Source organism: Phyllostomus discolor, chromosome 5 (assembly GCF_004126475.2).
Source record: "Phyllostomus discolor isolate MPI-MPIP mPhyDis1 chromosome 5, mPhyDis1.pri.v3, whole genome shotgun sequence".
Classification (NCBI taxonomy): Eukaryota; Metazoa; Chordata; class Mammalia; order Chiroptera; family Phyllostomidae; genus Phyllostomus; species Phyllostomus discolor.
In genome coordinates this window covers 163,550,040-163,562,292 of record NC_040907.2, presented here as the reverse complement: position 1 = coordinate 163,562,292, position 12,253 = coordinate 163,550,040, and the positions used below count along the sequence as shown (strand labels likewise).

The window sequence follows — 12,253 nt, the reverse complement described above, 5'->3', positions numbered from 1 at the left end:
TGAGGCAGGGGCTGCTGGGAAAGGTTGCAAGAGGGTAGGAACGATTCCCAAAGAATTGGGGCAGGTGTGGGGACAGGGCTCCGTTGGCCCCACATTTCCCCCTGGCCTCCCCTCAAGGAAGACCAAGGGCAAAGCACGCAGGCCCCGAGGGACAAGCGGGAGGCGCTCCAGGCACATCTCCGCCTCCCCGCTCAGCCTCAGTCTCCTCCTCCGTGCAGTGGGTTGGCATCCCTGCCGTTGGTAGGCCCGCCCGAGCCGCCGCTCCCTGGAGCCTCCCCCTAGGCTGTGCGCACGTCCCTGTCTAGTTCCCTCCCGCCGCCGCAGGAGCCTGAACACGAAGGCGCTGCCTAGCGGCGGGGAGGGGAGCGAGCGCGAGCGTGGGTACGCACGGACTTGTGCGGCGGCAGCTCCCCGGTGGGGGCGGCACGTCGGGCGCGGACCAGGTCCCAGAGCCCGGAGCGCAGCAGCCTCTCCTGGAGGTCTGGCCGCGAGCGTGACATCACGGGGAGGGGCCAGCGCGGCGCCCCCGGCGCAGAGCCGTGCCCGGAGAGTGCAGCGCCGGAGCAGAGCGGCGAGGAGCGCGAGCCGAGGCCCCGATGGAGCGGTACAAAGGTAAGGGCACGGGTTCCCCGCGGCGTGCACCCACTTTCTTCCCGCCCCGCAAAACGCCCGGAAGAGTTAGGGATGGCGCGGCTGTCTTCTCGTGCGCCTCACGTCCTGCTGGGATTCAGGTGAGCACAGCCGCCTGCCCCGCTCCGCCCAGACCGGGACCAAAGACCGGAGCCTCAGCTTCGTCGCGGGTGGGTAAATGAGCTCCTAGGTGGTGGCTATGGCCCGGACCCTTTGATCTTCCTAGGGCGCGGAGGGCTGGGGTCGGCATGGCGGAGCCTCTCACCTGTTGGTGGAGAAATCGTGCGCGTGGCGACCCACCCCCCAGTCCCGGGCCGTCCGGGAAAGATGCTGGGGCCCGAGGAGGCCCAGAGTGAGATCGGAACCGTGATGGGGCGGCTTCGGGGCAAAGGGGCGAGTTATTGGCTCGTTTCAACCGGCGCCAGCGGGAGTGGACGAATTCCTGCAGACCCGGGGAAACAACCTGAGCGGGGATGCGCTTTGGCGCTGGGGTGGGCGCGCAGCCCCACTCCCACCTAGGTCAGGCCGCCCCAGTCGTCCCCGCTGCTCCTGAAACCGTCCCTCTCCGAGCTGCTCTCTCCCTCGCCCCACCCCTCCAAGAGGGGAGGGGTGCAGGGATGGCGCGGGCGGGCGGGGGCGCGTGAACCGCGTGTCCCGCAGGTGGAGCGCGTGGAGGCGCCTGGAGCCCAGGGCTTAGCCCAGTGAGCCTCTGGGCAAGTTTTGGGTTTGGCCCGGGCCGGGGATCTCGGCCAAACCCTAGTGGGCGGGCCGACCGGCCCCGGTTATGCCTCGCGCCCAGCTCGCACCCGTGCTCGGAGCCCCGGGGCTGCAGTCTGGAAGCCTCGGGTTGTAGACCTTTGGAAAAAGGAGTTTCAGGAGTTGCCCCTGAAACGGGACGCTGGGGGCGCCTTCCATCCACACCCCCGCCCTTTCTTTTGGGAAAGCCTCTTGCACTTTCGTGTCCTGGCCTGGTCCCTGCCAGACCTGACAGAGGAAATACCGTTACTATATTTATGTTCCCCGGGGAGAGAGGAAGAAAAGCGAGTGCTCCGATTCCCAGGGAGTCTCACTCCCAGCCGTTTGTTTTCAGAAACGGACAGTGAGGAAACTTGAGGGACTGGCTTCAGTTCCCTAAACTGGCTGCGTCTCTGGATTTTCCCACTGCTCTTGCTCATCTGAGTCACCTGGGTACGGTTGGGGGCGAAACACCTAAATTCTAGGCTGGGCTTCAGGTGTGAAGGGAAGGGCTTTGCCAGGAGCAGGACGCCAGCTGGGGCTGCAGGGTTAAATTAGTTGGCAACTCGCTGTGTCTTTCTGTAAAACCGTCCCTGGAGCCTCCCCCACGTTTCCAAGCGGGTGGGGGTTTTGTCTCAAATTCTGTTGAGACCAAGTCAGTGTTGTGCCTGCATCCCTGCATGCGCCCTTAAGTCATCTTAAGAGACTGGAGGAAAAGCCACAGTCCCTCTCGTAAAATGGTAGTTTGCTGCTCGCTCCCTGATGCCGTCCCCTCTGCCCCGAGGGAGGGACCCGCACAGGGAGTTCAGGACTTGAGTCGCCCTCCAGGGGAAGTATTGGCCCCGGCATTCCTTCCAGCCCAGGGGCTGCCACTCCTGAATTGTGGTAGCTCCAGGTTGCAAGCTACTTTCTCAAAATCTTTCTCAATTAGGACACATTTGGGGTCTGCCTTCCCAATGCCCAGTTCTTATCAGACGGTTTTTGTATTAATAGTTTTTTGACTTGGCCCTTGACCTGAGAAAGGCTTCTTCCTTATCTTCTTGAGAACTTAAACTCCTCCTCCCCTGGACATCAGGGGCATTTTGCCAACTGAAGGAAACTTCATTTCCAGTTCCCGAGTGTCGATGTTTTTGTAACACATGTGTCTGCCTCATCACTTTGCAATAAATCGGGCACAGAGTGAGAAGTAGATACATTGGGCAATTATCTGAATGGCAGAGGCTAATCTTGCTCATCTTTTACTGTTGGAGTCTGGGGAAAGGTCAAGTCTCAAGGGCAAATGCTACCAGTGTGTTTACCTTTCAGCAGAGGAATTTGGGGGTTCCCCCAACCTCCTTGTAAAATTCCCTGTTCTCTATGAGCTGTGCTTTGAATACTCACTAAATTAAAATGTTGGTCTGTGCAAAATAAAGCGTGTTGGGCCCCATCTTCAACTAATCGGCCAAGAATCTTGTCTCTTCCTGCTTGTCAGAGATTGAGGCCCCACCCCTTTTCAAGGTAAGCTTGAGTAATTACGGGATGAGGGTTAGTGTTTTCAACAACAGAGTTAAATAAAAAAAGCAAAGACCTTCTCTGGCTGTCAGACGTAAGAAGAATTCCAGTTGGTGATAGTGTTTTTAAAATGTGTTATTTAAGCGCCTCATTCTGTGTTCCTAAATTCCCAATTTTGAGCTCTCCCCTTCTCCCACACAAATAGAATGCTTCATCCCTGTCTCCAGAGTCTCAAAATGTTTCCTCTCATTTGTAAATCTTATCAAGCAGTTGATGTTGGAGAAGCTATTTTCCATGTTCCCCAGCATGTTACATGTTGCACATCCTCCAAAACTAGCTATCCTTTGTGGGCGCTGGCCTGAATTTCCACTGTTCTGTAGGACGCGTCTGGAGCTAGAGAATCCTGGGAATATCACCCAGTGTCCAGTGCAGAAATATCTCCAGACTTTGTCCCTATTCATTCTACGCTCTTCTGCTAGATGCCATGGCTTCTCGAGCAAAAATGAGGGTGGAGTGTCTTCCCAGAGGGACGGAGCTTTTATGAGAGCTGTCATTAAAAGTGATGGTGGAGCCCCGGCTGGTGTGGCTCAGTGCATTGAGCACCAGCCTGAGAACCAAAGGGTCACCAGTTCAATTCCCAGTCAGGGCACATGCCTGGGTTGTGGGCCAGGTCCCCAGTGGGGGACGTGCAAGAGGTAACCATGCATCGATGTTTCTCTCCCTCTTTCTCCTTTCCTTCCCCTCTCTCTAAAAATAAATATTTTTTAAAAAAATGATGGTGGCATGGCTCTCTCTTGTCTGTGATCTCCTCGGTGTTGCATAAGCAGAGCTGAGTTCCATGGGGAGACTTGGAAAGCTTCCTGCCCTTGCGTGTCCACATACTGGTGCCTCTCCTGGGGGTGTCCTCGCGTGGCTGCCTGAGCCCATTGGCCGAACTCGCCGCGCGGTCACGGATTCTGGTTCCTGCCGCTCCTCCAGCTGGCGAGTGCATCTCGGGCCAAAAGCGACTGACCTACTGGGGCTCGCACTTGGAGCTCCGCACCAGAGCTTCCTGAAATTGCATCACGCTTGCATCCCAACAGGCGCCGTACAGATAGTCGCCTGAATCCGGGTCACCGTGGGGGCCAGTGTAACCCTTCTCCTGCGTGGATTTGGTTTCTGAGTTGGAGCACCTGACTCCCAGGAGAGGGTGCTGTTTAGGGCATGGCAAGGGGGAGAGAGGCGAGCTGGGAAGAGGCAAGCCAGTAAAAATAGCTGAAGCTTACTTGGGACTCCTGAAATCTGTGGTCAGGAAGGGCCGGAAAAGATAAAACGAATTAAAAGAGTTGGGCTGGTTAATCATACTCATTGTACCATCAGAGGAATCCTCTGTTCTGTTCTATTTCCATGCCTAGCAGCCCAAGGTTTTCCCTGTTGAAGTTCTAGTGGTACGTAACCTTAGCCACACCTGGGGCTCCCAGGGGCGCTGTAAACAGCGTGGGTGTACAGGCCCCACCTGAGTAGTTCTGAGTTAATGGGTCTAAGGGTGTGGCTTTGGCCTTGTTGTTCATAAAGGTGTCCAGGTGATTTTAATGTGTAGCCAAAGTTGAGACCACTGGGGAAAAAAGATAATTACACAACTTCTCACCTGGAAAATTAAAGCAAGCGGGTGAGGGGGTGCAATGGATCCCCACCCCCATACTTGCGTGGTGCGCTTCACCCAAATCGTGTGATCCTCGCAGAAATCAGACGTAATTCACCTTGCGCTATTACAGGCTTTACAAGGCTGTGGGAACGCTGCTTGAAAACAATCTCCAATGTAACGCTTCGGGATCCTGAGCTCAGGGTTTGCTCACGGCTGTATCTGACCTTGAGCCCTTCTGACTTTGAAGCTCTTTGTGTGGGAGCCCTCGAGGCTTTGGCAGAGACAGAACTATGGAGAGGTCACCTTTGGAGCTGGATGACCAGGCAGCGCGGGGAGGATTCTGCTCTGAGCCCTTCCCCTCTTCTGAAGGGCTAGGAGCTCTGGGAACTGGGCCGGTTCCCAGCACAATGAAAGGGCCAGGAGGGGCCAAGGAGCTTCAAAGCTTAGGCAGCTGTGCCAGTTTTCTTCCAAATCCCTTTAACGATGGGAAATGTTTCTCCCAAGACCTCTGTCATTCGGAGAAGGGAGACTTTTTCCCCAAGCCAAAGGAGGATGGCATGTCTGCCCAGGGCGGGGGCTGAGCCATGGGGGGAGCGGTCAAGGGCAATGAAGCTTAGGAAGCAGGAGAACCACGTGTTCTGCTTCCTTGGGCCGGTCGCTGAGCTCCCCAGGCCTCAGTCTCCCCACCTAGGGAACAGCCTCCAGTGTTGGCCTGCCTGAGTTTCTGAGTGCTCGGGGCTGGCTGCTCTGTGGCCGCTGAGGAATCTTGGGAGGGAGGAGGCCGCCTTGAGGGGGAGAGGGGACTGAGGGAGGGAATGCGGGCAGCCCAACAAAGGTCAGTTTAGAGTTGCAACTCTTATAAACAAAGGCAGCTTCCCGTGGAGAGCAGAGAGCAGCGGACCTAGTGGGAAGGAGAATGCCATTGGCCATCGGCTGTGTTGGGAATGTGTCTCTCGAGGACTTCTGGGCGGTGGCGCCTCCAGAGGTGGCTAGTGGCGCCTGGCCACCTTTTGGAACACTCCAAGAGACGGACCAACCGAGGCCTAAGGAGATGAGAACTCAGAAAGGCAGAAACAGGATATGCAGTCCCTGACCCTTGAGTTTCTAAAGGGTAGAATTCCTAACAACAGCAGGGTTTGGTTAGAAAGAAGTGCTCAAAACCATCTCAGACCCTTTCCTCGTCTCTCCAGTCTTCAGGAGCAAGCCCCCGTGCCTCCTCTTCCAAGAAGCCTCCCCTGAGTTTCCCTGTGTTCCCTCTTTTAGGCAGAGCCTTATCGGGGGCCTGTCCCACCGTAGGTATTTAACAAGTATTTGTTGAATTAACGCCACGTTGTCTTCTATGTTTATGTGTCTGTTTCCCCTGTTAGACTGAGCTCCTTCAAGCCAGGGGTCTCGTCTTTCTCCCCTGGGCCGTGACTGGGGAAGGAGGGAAGGAATTACAGGCAGTGGCACCGTGCTCTGGCCCCGGAGAGCAGAGGGGGATGAAGTACAGTCTCAAAGCCACGTTCAGAGACGGAGGTGCGCGCTTGCAGAGGCCGCCCTGCGCTTTCCCGACTTGAGCCTTATTTCTGTCTGTTCCAGCTCAGGGGTGTTGCTGTCTGGTGGTACAGAGAAGGATGCTGCAGGTTTCTGCTTGTGAGTATGAGCCTGTCTGTGCCCTCTGCAGCAGCGCACCTGGCCTCCAGGGCTCCCGAGGGCACAGACCTGGCCGTGCCCAGGCTCTGGATGGAAGGCTTGAGGGACCTCGTGGAGCTGGATGCCGGCCTGGGCACTCCGGGGCTCGGCGTTCTAATCCAGCCTTTGCCACTAACTCGCTGCGCGACCTTGGGCAAGTCAATAAATGTCTCTGGGTTTGTTTCCTCATCTGTGCAAATGAGGATAATGGTTACTAACCTGCATCACTGGCTGCTTGGTGGCATACTTCCCAAGAGCTACCAGAATACCCTGTGGGTAAAGACAATGTTAATTCAATTCAGAGAAGCAGGTGCACTGAAACCTCTGTGACATGGTTCTGACCCCTCCTGTCTCGGCCTTCTTGGGGGTGGGGGTCCTCCCTGTTACCCTGGGCACCAGCTGTGGCCATCACGTGCTTTTCTAAGCTACTGGGAGCTGAGTTGGGGTGCTCAGCCTGTTCCCAGACAACCCTGCTTCTCGGAGACAGCGTGTGCGTGTGTGTTATTCCCCTTCCTCTCACTGTCGGCTGGGGAGGAGGGGGTGGGGAAGTGCTCGTTCTCACGCCTTATCTGTGGACCTCCATCCTGGCCCTGGCTGGCTTTCCTCTGAGGTCCCAGGAAGCTCCTGTAGGAGAGAGCCTGACAGTCGAACAAGAACCTCAAGCTCTTGACTAATTTTCTGACTTGACTCTCCTCCCCCGTTAGCTTCCAAACCAACCAACCGAAAATCCCATTGCGAGGGAGGAGTAGGAAGAACACACAGAAACAGTGGGAGCCCTGCACGCATTGCCCCAGACCGGTGTAAAGGAGAGTGAACCGGGGTCTCTGTGGCTGTTACATATTGGGGGGGGAGTGGGGGGGGGCGCCGGCGGGAACAGAAGCTCTGCTGTTTGCTGAGCAGACCCCCTAGTTCTCTCCTCACTTCCTTGAGCCTCTCCCAGAGGGTTCAAAGACAGCTGCTCTGAGCAGGGGCTCAACCCCAGCACACGGCGGAAGTCAGCCCTGTGCTGGCAATGAAACCGAGAAAGGGGCGTCAGCTGGGAGCTCAGCGGGTGCAACCTGCCTGCTGCTCCCCAAGCAGCAGGGAATCTCAGAGGTAGCTTTTCCCAGGAGAGCAGCCAGCCCGCCATCCTGGGTTGCCCAGGACTTGCCTGGTTGTCCCATGGACAGTCCCGCGTCCCAGGAGACCCCTCAGTCCCGGGCAGGGATGTTTGGCCACCGTATTCCCAAGCCTCAGTTTTATCAAAAGGCCCTAGAGGAAGAATTTGGTTTCTCCACAGCCAAGGTGAACTGGAGCCAATCATGTCATCCCTTTTGAAAGAAAGCACAAAGCCCCAGACTGAGGCATGAGCAGTTGGTAACTAAGCACGAGTGATACACACCAGCGTGTTAAGTGACAAAAAGCCAGACTCAAAAGTCTACACACCACGTGGTTCCATTTATGAGACTTTTGGGGGAAAGCCAAACCACAGGGAAAGAACCCAGGCCAGTAGTGGCTGAGGCTGGGGCTGGGGGACGGGGTTGGCCACAAAGGGGCACGATGAAAACTTTGGGGCTGATAGAAATCTTTATTTTTCGGCTCCTCATGGTGGTAGTGGTGACAGAGTCCTGGGTTTTTAGGAAAACTCAGAACCGTGCGGTTAACAGGGCGTCTTTGTTTCCGTGTGTACATTGTAACTCCAAGAAAGCTGGGTCTGAAACAAACCCCAGCAGTTGGTGAGGCTGGGGTTGAAGGTAAAGACTCCGTCAGGCGTACGGGTGGCCGTCAGGGGCTGTACGCAGGACCTCAGGCCTTGGGGTGCTCATGCCTGCAGCGATCCGGAGGAGCAGCCGAAGAGGGTGAAGAATTTTGGTATAAAACAAAAAGGCTGCTTGATGGCTTTTTAGATGCACAGACTTCTCCGTCAGGCCCGCCTGGGGCGATGATGGTGGTGGAAGCTCCCAGTCCACTTAGAGAAGAGGACGGTGTTCTTAAAACCCAGGCAGCCGACGAGCCAGGAGGGTCCGGGCTCGCTGAAGCCTGCGCCCCAGGCTCCGCCCTGGGGACTCCTGGTGACATCTGATGTATTGACTTTGGCTGCCTTTGTGCACGCCGTTGTGGGGTTTTTTTTCACCAATAAAGTTATTGAATTGAAATTGAGTGCCCGAGTATGCACCATCATTTTTCCTGGCGGACTCTTGGTGTTCGGCGGCCCCGCTTGTCTATGCTAGCTAGTAGCCAGGATTGATCGGAGGGCCCGTGATTTAGCAGAATAACGCACCCAGTAGTACCACGTGGTGCAAGGAATCAGCCTTCCTGATTCCAGGCAGTGCTGCGAGGGCGGAGTCACCGGGCCTGGCCGCACCAGTCCAGGACGTGGGGCCTGGAGTCCCAAGTGCATGAAGGGGCAGCAGACTGGTGGTCCTAGTGGAATCTGAAGATCTCAGTGATTTCCATTACAAAAAAAATCTGCGCCCCCGCCCCCGTGGAATGGGCAGGTTTTCCAGGTGAATGTGTTTGGCTCAGTGACTCCGAGTGCTGGATTTGTCTTCCCATCTTGCTCCAGTCCGAGCATGAGGACCACAGGTGCCCATCCTGCTTTCAGTCATGAAGGACACAACTTCACAGGTGCAACTCCTCTTAATAGCCAGTAAGTCCAAGCCGCCAGTCTCTCACAAAGGCGGGTCTGTTTCACCCCTTCTGGGGTGTTCAGGGAGATCTGCAGAACCGTACTGTAGCTGGTGCAGCCCGCAGCTCTGATCGTCTCAGCTTTATGCCGGGCCATGGGGCTGGGAGGGGAGGCAAGACACGTTCTTCTGGTGCATGCTGGAAGTGAAACCTCCCTGGTGCTCAGCCAGGCCTGACTTGGGAATGGGGCCCCCTAGGAAGGGCCGGGCTTGGGGCAGCCCGAGGACCCCTTCTTGTTCAAAAGCAAGGACAGGAGGGCTGCAGAGGAGACGCTGAGCGGGCGTCGGTGGGGAAATTCCAGGTGCTTTTGTACCTGCACTGCCAAGGGTTGCCACTGTCTCCCCGGGGCCACCTTGGTGCTCGCGGGCCTCCTTTCAGGTCTGGGGACCATCTCCGCCTTCCTGCCCCGCCACCAAGTGGGACTCCTGCCACTTCCTTCCCTCCTCCACCTCCTTGTTCCTCCCCCAGTTTTTACACAACAGGATTGATTCATGTTAACTGTATTCAAGTCCCCAGATGGGGGGAGGAAAAAAAGATTGTGTTGAATGAGCTTATTGTTTGGAGATTTCACTGACTCCTTTTATTTAATACCCACAGTCCTAGAACATATTGAGCTGATTTACGAAAATTCAAATGTGGCCCTTGTCGAAGGGACGCCGCTTGGGTGCTCCGAGTCCCTGCCGTCGCGGCCGCAACCTAAGTGGGGGCAAATTTGCCTGGGGCATCTCAGCTCTGTTGTTAGGAGTGCACAGTCTCCTTGGCAGATATTCCCAGTTACAGTCCTGGACTCCTTTTGAGCTTGAGACGGTCACCACCCTACAGACCTTACATCGTCAGGCCCTTTGTGGAATATCCTTCCAGTGTATTTTTTGACCAAGTAAAGATGGTGGACACCAGCAGTCGGTGCCATGGTTGACAGAGGCGAGTGTCAACCACACACCTCCGCCTGACAGTCTCATGCAGCCGGTCCACGACAGGCAAGGCGGAGTCGGACTGCATGCTGTTTAGCATGTTTTTTGGGGGGTGGCCTGCCATCCATGTTGCTTGATTTGTGGCCGGGGTCACAGTGGGTGTGGTGGGCGGGTGTGGCTGTCTGGATGGCTGGGACAGCTCCAGGTGTCTGGGGCCTGGGCGATGTCCTGAGAGAGCAGCAGGTCCTTGAGGGAGGTGGGAGGGGCTCGGGCCTCACCCTGGACACAGTGGGAGCCTGTCTGTGGTTCAAGTCCGTAACATCCTAGGCACCCCGGAGGTTAGCCTGGGGCAAAGCAGGGGCGGCGTTGCTGACCAGACCATCAGCCAGTGGGAGTGCCCTGGGGGCGCACAGGGTCGCACTTGCTCCTGCCCATGTAGAGTCCTCCTTCCTCCTCCTCCTCCTCTTCCCCTCTCCCTCCTGCTCTATTGTTCACTTAGTCTCCCCTCTAGATTTTTGCTCACTTTCTCTTTTTTTTCCTGCCAATTCTGGTCATGTCTCTTGGGTCTTGAATCTAGAAAAGGCCCCCCTCACTGCCCCAGGAACTTGAGGCCAGAAAGACCCAGAAAAAGAGAGCCTCCCCTTGGCCCCAGGTCCCTGGTGGCCCCCGGCTCTCGTGTCTAGTAGCTGTGGCTTGCGTCCCAGGCTCCCCCAGGAGGAGCAGATGACCTCAGAGTCGGGGCGGGGAACATGGGGGTTGTTCTTGGCCAGACGAAGAGCATCTCATTCTCTCCTGGAAGGGGAGGCCGGAGTGAAAATCGGCTTGGCGTGGGCCCTGCTGCCTCGTCAGGCCCTAGAAAGCGCCACTGCACATGGCCTGCTGCACAGAAGGCTCCCTTCCCCAGCCCCCACGGCCCACACCGTTTGCTCACCCCGAGACCTGGCCCGCCGTCCTAGCTGGTCCAGAGCGGGTCAGTGGTGCCGTGACCAGCGTTCCCAGGAAAGAGTCCTTCTCCTCTCTCTGAGTCCTCACATAGCCCCGCGCCCTGCTGACCTCCGAAGGGGGGAAGAACGGCTCTGGCCCTGCGCGGGCCCCTCCCCCGGCCGTCCCCCGCTCCCTGGAAAGGAGCCCCGGAGGAGGGCCTGGCATCTGCGCAGGGGGAGCATGAGAACGTGCCACAGTTTGGATAAAAGTTCCAAACATGAAGGCTCAACATGGACTAAAATAATTTTTCCCATTGACCTCCTGGCCCCTCCGTGGGCAGGCGTCCATCCCCCGCCCATCCGATGTGGGTTTGGTGCGTGTAACTGTAAACAGTTCAGGCTGCGAGCGGATCTCCTCCAAGAGTTATGGGATCCAGGTGTCAGGCCCGGCTTGCCATGTGCTGCTTCCCCTGAGAGTGGGAAAGGCTGGTTGGTTCTCAGAGGGAGAAGCCAGGCTGTTGCTTTTGAGATCAAACCCTTCTGAAGCATGACTCCCTCCCGCACCCGCACCCCCGGGTCCCCACTCAGGGCTGGAGGAGACTGGGGAGGCTCTAAGTCATTAGCGAATCTCTTAGCATGGAGTGAGGTGGGGGGGGGGGTTGCTTCTCTGACCCCTGAGGCAGGGCCCCAAGGCTCTCAAGGGTGCAGGGAGGCGCTGAGCTGTTGATGTTGGCGCCAAGGGCAGACCAGCCGCCCACATCCTCTGTGTGAGAACTCGGGACCCACTACTCAGGGCGAGGGCGTGGACTCTGGCCCATGTCAGCCTCTACAGCTGGACTTCTGACTCAGGCCCGAGCCTCCGGTCCTCAGCAGGAAGGCTCAAGGGTGTGGAGGTGGCTTTGGGCGATCACCTCCCTTTCCCTGGCAGCACAATAGGGAGTCGTCTCCCGAGAGCGGTCACGGAGATTGTGTGGGAAAGAAAATGCCTTCGGTAGGGATCTGGCGGGGCACTGATCTTCGGGGGTCTGGGTTCTCCCCCTTTTTGTATCCTCGCAGCCCTAAACACATGTAGCTGGTGGGGCTATGATGAAGGAGCTAATAAATAAGTGCACTCACTTCACAGGTGCTGGGCATGACTGGGATGTGCGTGTACGCGTGCATGCCTGGTCTGTATGCTCGTACAAGTGTGTGTTTTGGAGATGACGAAGCATCAGCCCATTTTCTTAAAATCTGCTAAAGCTGTTTACCTAGCGCCCTTAAAGGACCGAAGTCCTGTTCTGCAACAAGACTTACTTTTCTGCCCTGGGGAGGCTGAGGCAGCGTGGAGGGAGGGGAGAGTGCCAGGTCCCGTGGTTGTGGGTGGAGTGACGTAACCGATTACTAGCTTATCTGCCTTGACATCTGACCCCCTGAAGTCGAACTCCTCACTACACCTTGCACAGCACCCCCCTGCCCCATGCCTTCCTACCTGGCTGCCTTGTGTCTCTGCATATAGATTTCTTCTCTTACTGGAAGACGTCAAGGCGATCACGTAGCTCGGAGCAACATGTTTTCTACAAATGGCTTTCCTTCCCTTTAAAAACACGACCATTATTGAG

At 56.7% G+C, this 12,253-nt stretch overlaps 1 protein-coding gene across 9 annotated transcripts in view; it reads left to right on the top strand.

Moving 5' to 3' along the window:
• Nucleotides 1-291: 291 nt before the first annotated feature.
• The window catches only part of AFAP1L2 (actin filament associated protein 1 like 2), a 92,952-nt gene continuing 80,990 nt past the window's right edge, over nucleotides 292-12,253 (top strand). For 3 of the 9 annotated variants that reach the window (XM_036027334.1, XM_036027332.1, XM_036027333.1), the window contains exons 1-2: nucleotides 294-612; nucleotides 6,062-6,115. In XM_036027334.1, coding sequence (XP_035883227.1) covers nucleotides 597-612; nucleotides 6,062-6,115 — 70 coding nt within the window. In that variant the 5' untranslated portion in view covers nucleotides 294-596. Of the gene's footprint in view, nucleotides 613-6,061; nucleotides 6,116-12,253 lie in introns of all 9 variants that reach the window. The other 6 variants (XM_036027337.1, XM_036027336.1, XM_028513879.2 and 3 more) reach the window with 4 other exon arrangements.